Genomic DNA, 20,665 nt, shown 5'->3' on the forward strand with positions numbered 1-20,665 from the left:
TTTTTTTTTTTTTTTTTTTTTTTTTTTTTTTTTTTTGGTCCTCCTCACTTTCTCTAACCAGCAGCTACTTCCTGTTTTGCACTCAGTACTACCTCGCCTCTTCCTCTCTCTCCTTTTTACCTGTTTATAAAGACGTCCTTCTGACAGTTTTTCTGTCAATCACCCTCATGCTATTCTCCCTCTTCCTCTCTCCCTCTTCCCCTCTCTCTCTCTCTCTCCCTTCCAGCTACATTTCTTAGACGCCCCTGGTCTGGTACATTAACAGCTTTCATTTAGTTTTGTTTGTTGGCAGTCAGATCCCATAAGCCCAGAGTTAGCTGCTGTTTTATTTATACTGTTTGTATTTTGACAGGTGTTTTGGTAAACTTTTCCAGAACACTTTTTCGCAGAGGAGAAGCTGCATTTTCCATTAGACTAACAGAGTGTGTTTTCTCCTCATCCATTCAGTCTGGGCTGTCAGCAAGTGTTGGAGATGCATCTCCTACTGATGCGGCTGCTGCAAGACCGAAACACACAGGAAAATAAATATGCAAATGAATAACACATTAAACAAATAAACATACATTATTGTCTTCTCAGTAGATCAACGATAAGTAAGTTAAAGGATTGCATTGGATTGTAACAGCCATTGTGGAATTGAAACTGGGACAGTGACCAAGTGCAGGACTGCTGTTGTATAAGTAGGAGAGGAGAAGTGGAAAATATTGGAAGTGGAAGATTGAATACATTTAGTCTATCTCTCTCTCACTCACTCACTCACACACGCCCATGCACAGTGCACACACCAGCTCACATCTTAATTACTGAAGCTTGATGGGTACTTAACCTTGCCCCTTGCTGCTTATGCTAATGTAGAGAGGTCAGGAGTGTGCTGATTGGCTGGCTCGCTGTCAACTCAGCCAGAAACAACTGTCAGAGTGCAGATGAGAGGAAGAGGGAGGGGAGGAGAGGAGACTGAGGAGCAAGGACAGCGGAAATATGAGGGGGGTGGGGGGTAGAGAAAGTAGGAATGAAATAAAAATATATCGGTTATACTAAATTCAATTTTTACTTTTGCTGTAGAATCAAACAAAATCAATAAAATGTTGTTATTCAGACAGTTTTGTAACAGGATGGGTCCTAGACAAAGGTTGTTGTGTTAAGTTGCACATGGAGGTAACCATGATGTAGATCTGTACATCTCAGTTACACAACCTTTCTTCCCTACTCTTATCAGTATGACCTCATCCTTTAAGCAACATGTTTGTTATGGAGCATATGGCTAGCTCTGTGTGTGTAATGAGATCACCCTCCCCAATGTAGCTATCTGTATAGGGCTGAGGGTGTTTAGCAGCAGGAGGAGTCATTGAGAGGACACACACACACACACACACACACAGACACAGACACACACATACACGCGCACGTGCTAACTAACACACGTATGTGCAGCTGTCCTCGTTATAACACTGAATTGACTTCCATTCATTGTGGACAGCCAAACCCAAACTATAACCAGTTCAGGCCTAACCTTAACGTAACCTCAATTCACACCTTATCCCTGACCTCAACCATGACTTCAGAAATAACCTTTTGTCTCATTAGAACCTGGGTTTGGCTCCCATGAGGACTACTGGTCCCGACAAGGTCGGTGTTGCAAAAAAATAGTTCTTCATTCGATTCCATTTGGTTCTTTGTGTTTTTGCATCAAATGTTTGTCTTGGTTTGAATGTAGATAACTTGAAAGGACATTAGGTTTTTCTGTTGGAGTTAGTGATTATGCTTTATGATGACTACAGAAATGGAAAAAAAATCCAGCCTTCTGGACAAAGTCGTTAGCTGTACTGGAAAAACCAGGCACCATGAACACTGTGCTGTCATTTATTGGGACAACGGATGAATACTTGTAATGGCTTTATTAGAAATTCTGGTCATATTTTATAACATTGACTTTGGGTGTGTCCATGTGGGATTTAGGATGTGACACATTTGTGGCAGTTTTGAGAACATCAGCATTGTGGGGTATTTATATGATGATGTCACTACATTTCAGCTGCAGTCATGTAAATGGCGTGATAGAAGACTGCCATTATCCACGGATGGGCATCTCCTTCACTTCAAGTTTTGTTTTGAGAAAGTTGAAAAGGCCTGTATATAGGTCATGCACTGTGGTCCATCGAAATGCCTAGAGTTATTTTAATGTCGTATTTACAGCAAGGGGCTTCTCCAAGTCAACCTGATCAATTCAGTTGGACATTTAGTCTGGTTTAATTTGGCTGATTCAGTGTGTCCACTCAGCTGTTAAAAACAAGTATGTACAGAACAGCCGTCCCTACCATACATATATACCACAGAGGTCATACATGTATGCATAGATTACTATACGCTGTTGCCATTGTCATCGGTGACCATTGGTATGCATATGTAGAGTATGTTCAGAGCATGTGTGTGGGTGCGAGTGTGTGGTCTTGAGGCTATAGAGAGCACAGAGTTGACAGGGGGCCACAAAGATTTAGGGCGAGGTGCCAAGGAAGCCAAGGAAACGTGTGTGTGCGCGCGTGTGCTAGCACACCTCGTCCTCTGATCTCAGGGGACATCTGCTCTGGTCCGGGTCACTGGCAGCGAGCGCTCAGTCGGGCTCAAAAGTATCACCACGGCAACTGCATCACATAATCCCATTCCATCTCATCCCATCCAGGAACTGTGTGCGACGTGATTGGCCTGTTCCCCCTGGGGCGCTGAGGCGACGGATCAAGCGCTGTCTGCTTACTCGCTGTGTCAGCTAGGACTCTGAGTCTGTGGGCGGGGAGCAAGTAGCGCATTAAAGGAACGTTTGGCGCATTTTGGCAGGAGACGGTGTGAATTATGCAGACGCACCCCTGCTGTGTGTGTGTGTGTGTGTGTGTGTGTGTGTGTGTCTGTGTGTGTCTGTGTGTGCAGTGATGCCAGTGTGAGTTCTTCATGAGGAACAGAGTGAGGAGAACATGCTACTATAAGCAGATAAATGCCTTTTTTTGGCTTCCTCTGTCTCACTTCTCCCAGTCTTGAAAGTTTACATCGCTCCACCTTTAAGTATTTACTAGCGTCATGATATTCTACTGTACAACCCTTTCTGCCTCTGCCTGTTTTCAGGATCTGTTTACACCAGAACAGCGTGTTGTAGTAGGGGGATGTTATTGCTCACCTTCTTTAATAACAGGGAAAGGCCTGAACGCACATGTACAATAAAAATGTGTATTTCTTAGGATCAATAGAAGTACAGTTTCTCTGAATGTGCTGTTGAAACATTTTTTTTCTGTGGTGAGGCATCATGTCCAACAGACTTTCTTCTTTCTTTGATTTATCTTTTTTGGCATCTTAAGTGATTTGTTGTTACTTGCTCAACACTTATGTGCCAATAAAGAGTTAGATTTAGAAGTAAAGATGAGGATACTAAAATAAACCTGAATAATACAAACAGCTCAGAATAATCAAAATAATCATAAAAACATTTCAGCATTTGCCTTTATCTTTCTTCCCTTCATCCCTCCACTGATCTCTCACCAACTTTAGCTTTTATCTATCCCTCCATTCCTCATTCACGTGACAATGTAAACTGGCTTTGAAAAGAGTTGTTTGTCTCCCTTCACCTTTCTCTCTCCCTGCTTACTTTGCTCTCTCACACACCCCCTCCACCCCCATCACTATCTGTCTTTGTTTTGCTGAAGAATACAAACACAGTCTGAATTAAAACACAACTGACAGTTTGCATCCAGTTTCTTTGCTCCTCCTCTGTCCTCCCACGATTCTTCCCTCACTTACATGCCCCCCCACCCTTCCATCCCTCCCTCCTTCTCTCGCTCCAGCTGTCAGGAGGCTTCATTATTAAAGATTCATGGCCGAGTCTGGGCAGCTCTTCCAAAAGCCTTTGTCAGACAGACCGAGTGTCTCAAATCTCACTGCCACTAACTGGAGGTGACATACAGACTCACATACAGTACATCAACGCGCACACAGGCACACACTCAAACACACACACTTTCCTAGTGGTTAGCTACACTATTTTGCTATGTGCCCAGCCCTTTTTAATTCAAATCATCTTGAAAATGGGATTCTTCTTTTCATTTTCTTATAATAAGTCATTGTAAAATACCCTATACACTGAAAATCACTAAAATGTTAAAAATCCTGTCCATATACAGTTTATTTGTTTTTAGCCAAATCCCAAGAAGAATGAAGGGGGGGGGGGCATTTAAAGATGGTGTTGCCAACTTATCACTTTAGCAACTTCTTTCCAAAAAGCACCTAGCAACACATCTTGCAACTTTTTGGACAAAGCTTAGCTTAGCTTGACCTCGTCAAAAGTGTTTTTGGGATCGTTGTCATGTTGGAAAATGACTCTCCTGCTTCTTCAGACTGGGAGACATCTTTTCATTCAGTATTTGGATATACAAACTTGTATTTACAGCTCCATCTGTGAAGGACATCTTCTCTACACCTTTTTCACTCATGCAGCCTCGTATCAGCACATTCCCACCTCCATGTTTCACTGTTGGCACTATGCAGTTACTGTGGTAGTCCTGGACAGGTCCATGGAAAAATCGCTGGACCCCATCAGATCCAAAAATATTTATTTTAGTTTCATTTGACCAAAGAATGTGCAGCCAATATTCATCAAGCCAGGTCACATTCTTTGGCAGAATTTAATCTTGTAGTTTTGTATTGATTTGTGTGCAATGTTTTCTTTTTTGGATGCCATGTGTACAGAATGATGAATCACCAATTTTGCAACTTTCTTTTGGCTTATGTTCAGTAGCCTACTGATGCTCTTGTACTGTCTTCCATCTTCATGAAGTGTCACAATCTGGTTTCCTTCTTGTTCAGACAATTCCTTAACACGTGGTGCAATGTGGGTCATGGCGACATGCTTTGTAAGAAAAGCAATGTTGTGAATTTCATCTGATGTGTTTCGTATTATACTCATACTTTCATCAAAACTTTGAGACATGGGCTGTACTGATTCATTGTTATACCTGTCACAATTAACCCGTCTGGCACTTTGCCTCTCTCTTCCTTCCTCTTATACACATGCACACATATGAGTGCCCATAATGTGTTGTACTATGACTAAACAGTATGTATTAACTGCATCTTGTACACTGTAGCACATCTTTTCATGAAACCCATTGTTTTCTGTGACAGTAAATGTACATACCGATAGTCTGGCTCCAGGGACATTAAAGAGCCAGCAGGGTGTCACGTAGGGTAATGCTGGGCTAACATGGGGATCTTTACTCGGTCATTTAGGGACTGAGACCATGCTGTTCTCATGCTTATATGTCAACTAGCTCTTTCCTTATTTATAAACAATGTGTGATTTCTCAGTGGCACATGTTGAGCCCAAGCTGTGACTTGCTGAGTTTTAGCCTCTCTGTTGATCATGATTATAATTAGACATAACAGAAAACAATGCCACTTTAAATGTTTTGAAAGAGACATTGTTGGTCTATATTATAGGATTAGTTTGGCAAAAAACAAAAGGTCACTTACTAGATTTATTTCAGAGCTTTCAGCCACATCTTGTGGCCTTCATCAGCAGATTACTGAGTAGTAATGGAACTGTTTCAGTTGTATTCATGTGACCAACGTATGGAAGTAATGATGACAACTAAAGTAATCTTTATTGTTTACCACAGAAAAATTAACAGGTCTCACCTCAAACCCAATTTTAGAAAAAAAACCTGTTATGTTTGCTTGCTTGACCAGACATAACATACTTACCATTTATCTTAGTCACACACACTGAGTCGGCACCATGGGATTTACCTTGAGTAAATTCTTCTCCATTCTCTCATGGAGATTTCATGAAGGAATAGCTTACATGCCACTGGGGAAAACAAGCATGGTTCTCCTTGTAGCAAGAAACTTTCACAAACATTGTGTCCCTTTACCACATTGACCATAACTGACATGAGTATCTGCTACTTGTTTGGCATTTGGAGGTGCACCTCCAAATTGTGTGTGTTCATGGGCCCCATCAAGCCGCTATCTCATTCATGCCACAGGAAAACAGATTTAAGTACCTGCTGAGTGTTTATCTCAGAATAGCACGTTTAATTTTTCCTTTCGTGTCACTGAATATTGCTATTTCATTATTACAGCTATTATGTTAGCTTTACAAATGTTATAGTCAAGTTCCCTTCTTACATACACGCAGATGGTCACATGAGGAAGTGTGTAACACAGTGGTCATAAAGTGGCCAGTCCAGAACCATTAGAAATTAAGGTTGACCTACTGTATAGTTTTGAAACAGCAGTGTGCTGGTATGGGGCCAGCAGTCTTTTGTACTACAGTTTTCTCACTTGGTGAATTCAAAAACATTTGGCAGGAATTATGCACAGTGTTGGTGCAAAAATGCCATGTTATCTTCTAATATTAATCTCTTCTGCTTTTTTTTTCTTTGCATTTGTTGATACAGAAAAGCCCAGGAACAGCAGAAAAAGGTGGTAGTAGCAGGTTGTGTTCCCCAGGCCCAGCCACGGATGGACTACCTCAAAGGACTCAGTATCATTGGGGTATGTATGAGTATGGGATGCTCTGAGTAATGTATGGGTATGTTCAGACAGCATATATTGTATATCTGAATTGGTGCCTTCATTGGTCTTAAATTGTGTCTAATGGGGCACCTTCAAGGAGTTTGGATGGACAGCCAGACACACACGTACACACACACACACAGATACAGATGGATTGACCTGTCATTCACCTTGCTGCCAACCTGCTGTGTCTGTTCTATTCTGGCCTCCCTGCTGCTCGGTGGATCAATAGACATCCCTGTGACACACAACCGAGACTCCTAAGATGAACAGGGTGGGGAGTAGAAAAGAAGGAAGAATATATGATCGAAGGAGGGGGAAAAGAAGAGAAAGTGGTGGACATGAGGAGAGGAGAAAAGAGCCTTTCTTTGTTGCAAACAGATAAAGGAAGCAAAGAGTGTATGAGACAAAAGGACTAAAGGAACAACATTGATGTTTAATGAGTCTTCACCTGCATTCGAACTGTCGATCATCATTCTTATGGATAGATGATCAACCGCAGTGCTTCATGTGAACAGTGTTTTAAATACGAGAAGGCTGATATTAATCAACTAGAATATCTTTGAGTGTTAGTTTTTTAATCATACAGTTTATTTTTGATAAGTGCTGTTGCAATGTTTCCTTCACAAAACTTCCAGTCCGAACTTCTTCCCGCATGAATCCAGTGTAAGTGTAGAAACATTAAGTATATTGGCCCCTGTGCTATTTGATGTGTGGACAAAGACAGAGCGTGTAGCAAGAGACAAGTGAATGATGTGAGGACTGCATGGCTTAGGCCCATGAGCGTAAACTGGCTTTTCTAGTCCCCTTTCCTTAAAAGTATCATTAGACACTCTAACTCTGTAATTGTTTTGTAGTATTCAGGGAGTGAAGTGAGAGAAAAGAGGGTTACAGAAAAGAGCCAACAGACAACACAAAAGATGTTGTGGCTAAAAGCAAAAAACTCAGCAGAGGAGTCACAGAAATATGCAGATATAACAACAGGAGGGAAGAGAGATCCTTTTAAGTATATTTCTAGGGCCATTTGCCGTACAGTGTCCAACAGTGTACTCTAACCAAAACAAGTGATTTAGGCTTTTGCTTATTTTGGGTTACAGCCCCTGAACTTTAAAATTGTCATTCAAAACCCTGTGGTGCATCGCGAAGTGTGATATGGCACAATTATTTGATTTTCTTCAAAATCTATTTCACCTCAATTATCACAAGAGGAAACGAATTAAATTATTTGCAATGTTTGTAGTTCCATACGCTGTCACCTTAAAGACCCTGCAAAATCATCTTGAGTCTGACAGTCCTAAGTTGACAATATTTAAAATGAAGAGTCTTGGTGAAGGCTGAATGGAGTTTTTTTTTTGTCGGTTCAATACTTCCAGTCCTCCAGTCATTTAAACAAAACTACATCAATCATTCCAAAATTAATAAACAATGTGAAGTTATTCAAATAGTCCTTGTAGTTGAGCAATGTGTTATGCTAACATGTCTGTACCACACACAAAAATTAAGAGTGTTAAATATTTCCTGCATTTCTAAGAAAGCATATATTCAGTTGTTCAAATTAGAAGTATTGTGTGTGTGTGTGTGTGTGTGTGTGTGTGTGTGTGTGTGTGCATTCTTTTGTTTACCAAGAACCAAGCAATGCTGTCTAAATCACCACAGAAAACCTTGATCTTGATTTCCCATAATGCTGAATTTATTTGCTTGCATAAAAAACAAACTGCCTTGTTGAAAATGGGGATAAATTAAATTCACTGTCCAATGTTCATTACTGCCACTACTGTCGGTTGTGGGGTGATTCAGATGTTAAGTTAAATATCCTTTACCATAAATAATGCAATTCCATTTAAGTAAACATGCCAGTGTGTAACACAATTACATTCAAGTCAAGTGGCATGTATGTATAATATAATTACATTCAGATAAACGGGTTTATATATGCAATAGCCTTCAGGGCGAGGCAGAAACAGCTGGGAAGTTTACCACTGCTGGTCCTTTCATTGTCATGAGGAGATTGGATTGTGCATTGATACACACACAGACAGAGACAGACACACACACAACACATGTCGGTCTTTCTATACTTCTAAGAACACTCGCTTACGTAATACATTCCCCAGCCCTTACTCTAACCTTAAACATCACAGCTACATGCCTATCCTTACTCTAACCTTAACCCTATCCTTAACCCTAAAAGTGCCCCTCAAAGTGTCCTCACAACAATGACTTTGAACAAACATTTTGTCCTCACAACCATAGAAAGACAGGTACACGCTGACGGATGCATGCATGAACAGGCACACATGGTTCACAGACACAGACAGAGGTATATGAGTGAGCACACACTCCCCTTGTGTATCCTTGGTAGTTACAATCAACCACACAATGACAGTGGCAGTTGGTGGGTTATGCAAATTAAATGCAAATAAGCAGTTGTGAATTTGTATATAGTGACTGCACTAACGGCTAGATAAGGGGTGTAGCTAAAAACAAGTGCATCCTGTTGAATTCATTCAGTTTAATCGACCTGTGTGTCAGCTTTATGTGCATTTCTGTTGTGTTCTCCGGTGAAGTTGCTGTGAAATGAATGACAGCGTATTGTGTGTAAGGTATACAGACACAGAATCTCACAGACTCTGAACTAGACATGCCACATCCTATATCGGAGATACATGACACACACACACACACACACACATGCAGTGCTGGCTAGGTAATCAGAGGATTACATGGGGTAAGTAGTGTTGTAAACATGAGATGCATGCACATCAGTCTTCTCAGCTTACAGTATGTATGTATGCCTTGGGTGGGCTACATTAGTGAATATTGTGAGCCCAGTTTATGCTCTTGTCATTCCTTTTTTTAATAACAGACTAAGCACCTCACATTACTGCTCATGATGAGTGTATATTACACAAATTGACAACTCACTTAAAAAAATAACCTGGGTTGCAATTATTCCTTTATTTTCTGTGAACTTTAATAACTTTTGTCATTAGTGAATGGGTACAATCAGCTCTCACCCGCTGGTCAAATGATTCTGCTCTCAGTCTGAATGGAGAGGCAACCTTGTCTACTGGCAATGTGAAAGGATTCAATTGCCTTTTTAGTGGGTTAACCTAAAAATCCTGTGTTTATGCACTTATTTTGGTATAAAAAGGGTAAAAGCGTGTGAGTATATTTATGCTTGGTCTAGAGAAGACTTCTGTCTGCTCTATACATACAGAGTTGACAGAAGTCTACAGACGTCTTGTACCTTTTGGCACTGCTGCCACATGATTGGTTTATTAGTTAATTGCATGAATAAGTTGGTGTACAGGTGTTCACAATAAAGTGCTTGGTGAGGGTATATCTTTCCAATATTCTAGGAGCATAAAGTAGAATTTGATAACAACCAGAATTGAAAAGTGAGATCTGAATTCATTGCTAAGTTGTAAACAATACCTGAACCTTACTGTGAGCAGGGACACCCGCTGCTGCTTTGAATGGAACCAGATTGCCTGGCCATTAGACAAAAATAGGTTTTATTTCAGTGTGTAAAATGCATGTAACTGTTGCCTGCAAAGCACAGTGTGCATCTGTGTGAGTGTATCTGAAAGAAGGGTTACACTGGGTAATGGGCCTGGAGGCATTGAGAGCTGGTACCAAGGGCTAGAGCATAGACCTATAAGAATATAGAAAATGAGAGAATTAGATGTGGAGGGGATGCTGGGAGGAATGAAAGGAGAAATAATGGCACAAGAAATTATTTTTTCCTTCCCCCACTTCTTTATCCCTCTCTACATCCCTCTGTCTCTTCCTCTCATTCACTCTCCTCCCTTTCGTCTCAGATTATTTTGTGTCGGACTGTTTCAGAGTTGCCCTCAGAGCTGCAGGATTTTGTTCATCGGAGGCGATGAGGAGAATAGCTCTTGGTTGATCATAACATGATTCTGTTTTACACATTGTCTCATAATCTAAGGACTGTTCTATTCTTACCTGTAAGATCATCCGTCTTCCACCTTCTTTACCTCTTTCTGCCTCTGTTCTCATCCATGGGTTCCTACTGCCAGACTGTCTCTGTCGATACATAATATGTGGTGTTGCAGCCACCTAGACACGCAAAGGCATTAAGGAAATCTATTTCACTTCATGCTGGCTGAAGAAAATTGGGTGTGATTGTGTCTTTTTGTACTTGTTTGTCTGTGTTCTTACGCCATATTGTCTTTGTGTATATTTACATGCCCACCTTGTTTAAATGTGGATTAGTATTGTGTGTTTGTGAGTTGTCAATATCAGGCTTTTGTTTGGTTGTATGGACTTGGTTTGTCAGCATCAATAAACTTTTCCCATGTGTGTCTGTCTGTATTTCAGGTCCAGCAAATTGATCGAGTGGTTGAAGTAGTGGACGAGGCTGTTAAAGGTATTTGGACACACAAGTTTGAGTGAATGAGCAGCAATGCACTGATCAACTAATTAATGAATGAGAGTCCTGTTATTATTGGAAGGGGAAATGAAGTTCTTGAGCGTCGGCTCCATGTGAATGATTTTCAGGCGTCTATCCACTTATTGACAGAATAAATTTATATAGAGACTGAGAATGACTGGACTGTCAAAAGTAGGAATATATAACTATCATGTAGAAGAGTAGATACACAAATGAGGACTGTGATTTCAAAACATTTGATTCTGAGTCATAATTGACAGCAGTACCGTACCAGCTGTGGTGTTATTTGAACATTCACTGTTGTTCGAAGTGCAAACATCTACAAGATAGATAGATAGATACTTTATTTATCCCCTAGCGGAAATTCATGTGTCCATTAGCTCATTGATGATAATAATAATAATAATAATAATAATAAAAATAGTTAACAATAAATAAACAATGATAATTAGATTAGTCCACTTCCTTTGGCTGAGGTGTTGTATAGCCTGATAGCAGTGGGAGCAAAGGATCTCCTGAACCTCCCTGTTCTGCAGCGCAGTGAGATGAGACGTTTGCTGCACCTGTAGCTGCCTCTCTGTCCTGCCAGAATGTTGTGGAGAAGGTGGTTGGTAATGTCCAAGATGGCCTCCGTCTTACATTGCATGCGTTTCTCCACAACAGTCCTGAGTGAGTCCAAGAGCCTTTCCTTGGTTTTAAAATTAGATATTCAATTCCAGGACAACTTGATTTGATCTCTGATTTAAAGGATGGTAAATTTCAACCATATGCACGTAAAAGTTATTTTGGACTACATTGCTCAGTAAGATTAGTGATTAGGACTGACGTGCATTTAAAAGCAAAGTCATCAGTGTTGTTTTCGGATCCTATCTGTCTTGCTGTCTGCGTAGCTTGTTAAGTGGTCTTCTCTGTCTGAGGGGCTCACAGCGAGACAGACTCACATGGCAGTGATTAGGTCATCCATTTAAACTGTTAGTGAACCACCGCACTTAGCTGTTTAATGAAGGTCAGAGAGAGTTTACAGTGTTAGAGTGTCCAGTCAAGCTGTCATACACCCCCAGCTGTTCTCTAATAAAGAACAGATTGAGTTTACCCTGTGCGTGTGTGTGTGTGTGTGTGTATGAGTGACTAGTTTTCACTGCAGGCCTCACTCTAATGAAGGACAGCTGAACTGAGGATTAATTTTACAATGTGTCATCAACCCTAAATCGTTTGGCTACACACACACACACACAGACACACACACACACACACACACACACACACACACACACACACACACAGTGACTTTTATTCCCCCTTTCTTCTGTCTGATTTGCTCATTCTTTCCCTTTTCTTCCCTTTCCTTCTTCCACCCGTTCCTCAGAATCTTTTGATGTCTTCCCCTCCTCTTTTCGTCTTCCGTTCTCCCTTCCTTCCCTCCCATTTTCTTCCCTCCTTCGCCCCCTCCATGGAAACTAATTTCCCCAGTATCATTACAGTTCTTTATGACCTCGTATAAACTGAGAACTGTTATTTCAGCTCGGAGGCCTGGGCATAAACCTTTAAGCTAGGGGATTTGCCTGTTGTAATGGCTACTAAAATACTTACTTCAATGAACTGCTAATAGACGCACTTCTTTGCTGCACCAAAATTGCTTGCAGGTCTGTTTTCCACATGAGCACTGGTATGCTTTTATGAGCTCGGTTCTTGAGGTGAGAGGCTATCTATTCTGGCTCAAAAAGAACTTAACAACTGCCACTACATAAAGACTTCACTACTGTAAAAAGTGCGTCTATCTAACATAAAGCTCAAGGTGCTGCCTCTTGTAAATACCAGAGCATGTTTTTATCCTGTAGTTATCTCAGGTTGGGTTGCTGAGCATACACACATCTCACACATTACAACCACTGCCAGCATAAGTGATTTGGTGGGTAGTGTTGTTACTGTTGTGACAGCTGTGCCAGATGTTGATTTTCTTGGCTGGTTTGGTTTTTATCATGTATTCCAAACCTACTGGCAGATCTGTTAAAAAAAAAAAAAAAAAATCAGTATTGACACATTGGTACACATCTTTTCAGGGTCACATAACCAGATTTTAGATCTCCTAGTGATGCTCAACAAACAAAATTAAGTGATTCTTTGAAGAGTAAAATACAGACAAAATAGATGTATACAAATTTTAATCAAGAAAGAAAATTATATAGAAGCCCACACAAAGGCTGGAAAACGTGTTATTCATGTTTTCAATCAGAAAGGAATGCCGACTTCCTCTTAAGTCTGATCTTTGCACCATTAATAAATATAGATAGCTCTTTCTTTATAGGGGCGTTTTTTATGTCTTTATCCCTTTATTGGCCTCCCAATATTGATCTTCTATCACTGAGATGATAGCCTCGGATGATACTGTTTCACCTGATATTCTTTTATCTTTTAGAAACAGTTTAGATTTACTGTGTGTGACATAGAAACGGGGGGCAGAAAAGGTTAGACAGGCTAATGTATCTACTTAGCTACAGATCAGAGGCTATATTGTATCCATATAACCTCATGATCCTTAATTCACCTGTATAAACAAACTGTTTGTGTGTGCCAGTACTGAAAAATAAAGCAGGAGTATGAAGAAGCTGCTGAACAGAAAGAGACTGTAAGACAGGTGGAAGCGGAAACGAAATGAAGAGCAGGTATAAGGAGACAAATTACTGCATTCGCAGGTATTGTAAGACATCTGAAGCTGTTCTGAACATTGTCTTTTAATGCTCAGTGACCTCCCACCTGGAAGTGACAAATGCAAGCTTTGTAGAGGAGCTCGTCATTGTCAAGCTTCAAAGCCCTGTGTATGGCTTTTAAAGGAAGTGTTTGAGATATTTGCATTACATTATACATTTTATGTGCATCTGAGATATTTCCCATCAAAATTAAGTCCACTGATGTTTGGCAAGAAATTTTTCCAAAGACATTTGTACATTTGTAGGATAAATGAAAAGCATTACACCCCTCCTGTCCTGTTCATCTGCCACCTCTGTCCCCTCTGTCTAATATACCCCCACCCCCTCGATCTTGCCTGCTGCTTTACAATCAAACCAGGGAGCACAACAAGACCCACCACTTATGAGACATCAGACACAGGTCAATAGGTCGTCCTTTTAGCTCCCTACCTCTATGATCCAACCATCCATCTGGCTATCCTGTACATCTTTCATCTTGTGATGTATTTTTTTCTATCATCATCCAACCATCTATCCATCAACCTTTCCATCCATCTATCCTTGCTTTCCCTTCCTCCCATTCCCTAGCATGTTATGATGGGCCCTTATGAGTGGATAGAAGGATTTATGTCGGTTTGTATTTATGGAGGAGAGAAAAGAACAAAGGAGAGAGAGATTGTAAAAAAACGTAGGGGGGAAAGGAGGAGAGCAGTCAGTAACAAGAAAATGTGGTATAGGGCGATGTGTGTCTCTTATGTCTATGTGGGGTTGCCCATCACAGCAGTTGGCCTCTCTAAACTCTGTAATTGAGATGACAAATAGAGCAGCGTTCTTCGGATTTCTTTAGCAACTCAAGTTAGCTATTTTATCTCTTGCTTCCCATTCATGGTCCCTCAGGCCCTGAAATTGAATTTGGCTTTGGGTACACTCCTGGAGTGATTCCATGCTGGTAGTGAGATTATTTTTTGAGTCTTCTGTGGCAGTCACATCAACAGGGGTCCTATGAAGTTTTAGAGGACAAAAAAAAGGGTATGTCGGGAACAACTATTTTCAAGTTTTATGAGAATGGTCAATCTCATAATTTGGAAAAACATCTGGAAATTCAGCAACGTACTAGTAATTGCTTTCTCCCGACAAGTCTGTGTATGCAATTAGATATCTGTGACTCTATTTTCCCACAGCTAAAACTATCAGAAACAAATGCACAATATCAACAATCTGGAAAAAATATGGAATTTCAAAACAGAATTTACCACAGTTCTTCACCAACAGGCCTGAGGTAAAGTTAATTACTGACATGCCTTTTTTTTTCAGCCAGTGAAGTTGCACATCTCCCAGATGTGAGTTTCAAGGTCCATTGTTCATCCCCAGCATGCTAGCCATTATGGTTAGGCCTGGTTTGTGATAGCCTGCCACTTTGTGCATTGTAAAAATCGGTTCCATGTTTTTTTTTTCATTTATAACCTTTAGTGACTGGTCAGCACTTGTTAGATATTTGATGTCATTCACAGCAGATAGGTTAGGTTCACATGCCCTTTATTGTGGTTGCATTCGGCTACTCAATGTTTTTACTATTATTAGGAAATAATGAAAAGTATAATCAAGGTTAAAAAGGCAACTCATTTTTAATCTAATATATATAATGTAGAAGAAAAGCTCTTGTAGACTCTGATTGAATGTGCATCTATTGAGCCATAATCATCTCTCTCATACAGTACATTTGTTTTAATGAACTTGTGATAAAATATTTAAAGCAGCAGTTGAGGAGCAGGTGGAACTGTGAAACTTAGCTGTTTAAAGAAAGTATTAATGTAAGGATGAACTGATTGATAAATCAAGAGATGGAGAGATAGTTACAGCGAGAAGAGTATTAGAGAACGCAATTTTAAATCCTTGTTTCATGACCAATGACACACAGACGGCTAGCTGGAGGGAAAAAATGGCTGAATGTGAATCCAAGTCCCAGCTGTTTTCCACGAGGGAAGTTTTCTCATCTTCTTGCTTGTACTGGGATATTACGACCAGTCACGCCTCACCAATTGGCTCTTTGTCCTCCTCTGGGGCAGATTGTCATTTTTATCTACCAATTGATAACCACGCTTCCTGCCCTGAGCCCACCCTCCCAGGAGACCCATGTAAAGCGGATGAAAACAGGAAGACAATTCCATCCCTCAGCGCCTCCATCGTGCACATCTCTAGCTGGTAGCCTATTAGACGGTTGGGAAGGAGAGACTACTGCATCCCATTTCCACACACCAAAGGCTGGACATCATGAGCTATTAGCTATTAGACTCAGCTATGGATTCTCATTTGCTTCCGTAACACAGTGATGTCCACTGAGTGATATTTTTACGATTACAGTAAAAGATGAAATAGCCATCTTTATTTTGAAGATCCCTTTTTCCTGCCAATCATTCATTACATCCACCACTATTATCATACTATGCTATATCATTCTTTAACTATCTTGGTAATATCAGAGGAGTTTACCTCAGCAAGAATATCATGTTCTTGCCCTCCTCCACACTTTGTGTATTCGCATTTGTTCTTAATTGATTTTAGGTGCGCCCGATGCCAGAGTTTGGCCTATTATGTCATTTCCTGCACAACTAGACCAGATAATTTCTATCTCCTATTACCACGTCTGTTCTGATATGCTGCTCTGCCTCTTTCTATGTCCTGTTCACACTACCATCATATTTATTAGATGAAAGAGGTTGAATGATGGCTTTTATTTGGCTGTCTGTAGGTGGATATTGCACAATGCAAAGCTGGCTTTCTATTTGGTATAATATTTGTGGGTGAGAGGATATATGTAATTATATTTGTGTGAGTGTGCTGTACGTTTAAATGTGTTATGATTATAGACTGAAATAAGAGGAAGTTATCAAATCATCCACACAGTGAACTTCTCTATTTGTCTGTTCTCTATCTATATCTTCTTTGAGTTGCTCAAAACAGTTTGAATAATCTTATCCAACTGTTTGCGCAGTTGTGGATAGGAATTCTGTTTTTTGTACTTTAAACAGTATGTTTAACTGTAATGTATTAATATTTAACATCGAAATGCTTATACTCTATCTGCGCACCCATCTGCACACAGGTCTGCATGATAGTGATAGTGATTTTGGTTTGAAAAGGACTATGTAGTGAAGTTATGTTTGTTGTTTTCAGGCCACTCAGTTCGTCTGTTGGGTCAGAAGAAAAATGGAGGCCGGAGGCTTGGTGGAGCTAGACTGGACCTTCCCAAGATCAGGAGGAACCCTCTCATTGAAATCATCTCCATTAACACTGGGTAGGACACAGACGCACAAACAGAAAACACGCCTCATGAAATATTCAGCTTTAACTGTGAACTCAATTTCACTGCTTCCCTGCCATTCTGGTTTAGTGTGTGTGTGTGCGTGTGTGTGTGTGTGTGTGCGCATGTGCGTGTGTGTGTGCATGCGTGCGTGTGTTCGTGCGCGCATGCCCTCTCCCTCTTTGCACAACCACTTAAACAGAGCCCCTCTGTGCTTCTAATTTTATCAATTTTACATGGTTTGCTTGAGATGTGTATATAGTGGGGTGTGTACGTGTGTGTGTGCACATAATGCTATTTATTCTTCAAACAGGTGTCTAGCCTTTTTTTCTCAGCTTCCATTTGACACAGTTACAGATAGACCTCCTTCCATCATCTCCTTCCATTTCTGTATTATCCTGTTACAGTTCTCTTATTTTGGCTGTTATGTCACTGGCAGTGAGTCTGTTTAAGAATGCTTCTGTTATGTGAGGTTTGTTTATATTTTACCATAAACAGCAATAACGAAAAATGTAGATAATATAGATAAATACTAAGGATGAATAGGTAGATAGGGTTGCCCATTTTCATGTGTATAGATAGAAAAGCACAAAGCTACACACACACACACACACACACAACACACACACACACACACACACACACACACACACACACACACACACACACACACTTTTATGGGCTAATTTCATGTTGTTTACAGATCTGTGTCTGTACTGGCCCATGTGCTGTATTCTCAGCGGGCTAGTTACAAAGGGTTACGACAGACTAATTCCACTGTGCTGGCCCTCAGCTGATGATGATGATCCATCAGTCATCCTCCTGCAGGTCTTCATGGTCTATACATTAATGGCTCGGTGTACAAAGTGAAGAAGTAAACAACTTGTGGACACGGTGCTAGTGTCCTGTAAGCCTACAGCTTTCTTTGTTTAAATAAATACTCATTTATTCTTGCAACCATTTCCTTTAGAGCCCTTTGACTTTTTAACTAGCTAAGAAAAAGAGCTTAAGCTGTCACTAATAACCATTAAGAAGTTGTAGACATTACATGATCAACAATACATCATCTCTTTGTTTGAGCCTGTTGTGTGCACATGTTACTGTCGGTGAGGGGGTTTCATCATTTTACTGGAATTTCCATTAGTGTTCTTGTACCGCTAATTGCAACAACATTCTTCCCCCTGTAACATAGTGACCCACTGACAAGAGGGCTGTGACCTCTTCTCTGGCCCTGACCTATTATTTATTACTAGGCAGAGTAGGCATTTTTATGATTATTTCGGGGATGATAGTAATGCAGCAGATACATTGTGTGTGACATTATCATACTTCACATTGTCGCAATAAATGTCATCCATTTATATTAGCCTTGAACACAGAGATTGCAAACGGTCATCCATTACACACAATCAGGTCCATTATATCAAAAATCTAGCTCTCATTATATTTTTGTCTACGTCACGTGTTTGACAACATCATGTTATGATTATTTTCTGAATTCATGTTTGTCCCAGCCTTAATTCAACAAAAGGCAGTGAGTGTTCTCCTAATGAGTTGACTCTGTTTTAGATGTTTGTTGTCTAAAGAGCTCGTTGGCCTTTATTCCTGGCTCAAGTTTCCTGGACTAGACTTCATCTATGACAGCTAGAAAAACAACCGCTTCTGTTTTACAGATAAACTGGCATTCTGGTGGACACTGAATTTGGCGTGTTTAAAAAGACAAAGCTGGAGGCCTGTGACTAAAAGAAAAAGCAAAATTTTGGTACAACTGCCACTGTGTACTCAGGTTGGCCATCATCCACATAGAACACTCACTCTTTCACTGCCTCTGTGTGCCTTTTTGATAATTGTTGATAAATGGATCTCGGTCTCTCTCAGTCTCTCTATCACTCTGTCTTGCATTTTTGTATGTCTCCCATTTTTTATTTCTTCCGTGTTGTGGTATGTATGTGCAGATGTCAGTCCCCTGCCATCCTTCCTCCAGCAGGGGGTCTATATTCGATCCAGATGAACTTGCCCTTGTTTTTCCAAATGGGGCGGACTGGCTACAAATAAATCCCTTTGTTTTTACTCTTTCAACTGGAACTCTTTTAGGAGGCTGGGGGATTACATGAATATGTTGACCGGGTGAATTGGCTGTTGACAAATCTCTCCCAAATAGCAGTGTTGTTACTGAAAATCCAAGCTTTATGTGTGCTTTTGTGTGAATCGGTCAGTCATTAGTGTCACTAATTTGACATGGCTCTCTTAATGTGTGTGTGTGTGTGTGTGTGTGTGTGTGTGTGTGTGTGTGTGTGTGTGTGTGTGTGTGTGTGTGTGTGTGTGTGTGTGTGCGTGCGTGAATCATGCGTGTGTGTGTGCGCGCGCACGCGCGCGTTTTGGAAAGGAGAATGCGTCCTTTATGCACTCTGTTTTTAGATGATCTGTTTTAAATATTCCTCTGAGGTAGTAGTGACATCATTGGTGACATTTGTCAGCTGATGAAACAGAGGGATCTTTGTCTGACACACACATGAACAACATCAGTTGCAGTTGTTCTCCAGACTGCCTCTGTGTCAGATGAGAACATCTGAAACTATTAATTTTTAGTGTGTGTGAGAGTGTGTGTGGCCTTTAATGTTTGTTGCCAGTTTTTCTGTGTGTGTGGACATGTGGGATGCATTCATTTAAGCTCGCTCTCTCTCTCTCCCTGTGTTTTCTTGCCAAATGTCAAGTTGGTGTCATGGAGTGCTTCCACAGGTTATTTGCAGTTCCTTGAAAAATCCTAAATGTCAAATAATCTTTAGGTCTTAAAATAACATTCTCAAGTTAATAGATTTTTCCCTACAATATAGTGCATTCAGAAAATTCAATTTTTTCACATTTTGTTATGTTGCAGCCTTGTGTTAATATAAAAGAAACTTTCTTTCATCATCATTTTACACTCAATACCCCTTAATGATGAAGCAAAAACAGAATTTTAGAAATTTTTTGCGACTTTATTAAAAATTGAAAACTGAAATATCACATTGTCACAGGTATTCTGACTCTTTGCTATGACACTTAAGCTCAGGTGCATCCCATTTCTCTTGATCATCTTTGAGTAGTTTCTACGCCTTCATATGCCTCTGGGAAATTCAGCTGATTGGACAGGATTTGGAAAGGCACACACCTGTCTATATAAGGTCTCACAACTGATGATGAACATCAAAGCAAAAACCAAGTGGAGGAGGGAGAAACTTCCTGTAGAGCTCAGAGACAGGATTGTGTCGAGGCACAGATCTGGAGAACGCCACAAAAAAAAATCTGCTGTATATAAGGTCCCCAAGAGTACAGTGTCCTCCATAATTCTTAGATGGAAGAAGTGTGGAACAACCAGAACTCTACCTACAGCTGGCCACTCAGCCAAGCTGAGCAATTAGGGTAGAAAGGCCTCGGTAACAGAAGTAACCAAGACTCCAACACTTTGGCTGAGCTTCAGAGATCCTGTGTGGAGATGGGATAAATCAGAAAGACTACAAGTTCTAAGGATCGTGTCTGGTTTCCTCCAGACATGACACTGAGAATTGAAGCCAAACAGTTCAATCTTGGTTTCATCAGACCAGAGAATCTTGTTGTTTCCCACAGTCTGAGAGTCCTTCAGATGCTTTATTTTTTTTCTTTTTCAAACCTTCACTGAAGAGAGGTTTCGGTCTGGCTACTCTGCCATAAAGCCCAGTTCAG

At 40.5% G+C, this 20,665-nt stretch overlaps 1 protein-coding gene across 2 annotated transcripts in view; it reads left to right on the plus strand.

The window, feature by feature from the left end:
- The window catches only part of cdkal1 (CDK5 regulatory subunit associated protein 1-like 1), a 227,831-nt gene that overhangs the window by 58,539 nt on the left and 148,627 nt on the right, over positions 1–20,665 (plus strand). For both annotated transcript variants that reach the window (XM_056380394.1, XM_056380395.1), the window contains exons 5-7: positions 6,438–6,534; positions 10,903–10,951; positions 16,837–16,957. In XM_056380394.1, the coding sequence (XP_056236369.1) occupies positions 6,438–6,534; positions 10,903–10,951; positions 16,837–16,957 (267 nt within the window). The remainder of the gene's footprint in view (positions 1–6,437; positions 6,535–10,902; positions 10,952–16,836; positions 16,958–20,665) is intronic.

The sequence above is a fragment of the Seriola aureovittata genome, chromosome 7 (assembly GCF_021018895.1).
Source record: "Seriola aureovittata isolate HTS-2021-v1 ecotype China chromosome 7, ASM2101889v1, whole genome shotgun sequence".
In the NCBI taxonomy this organism is placed as follows: domain Eukaryota; kingdom Metazoa; phylum Chordata; class Actinopteri; order Carangiformes; family Carangidae; genus Seriola; species Seriola aureovittata.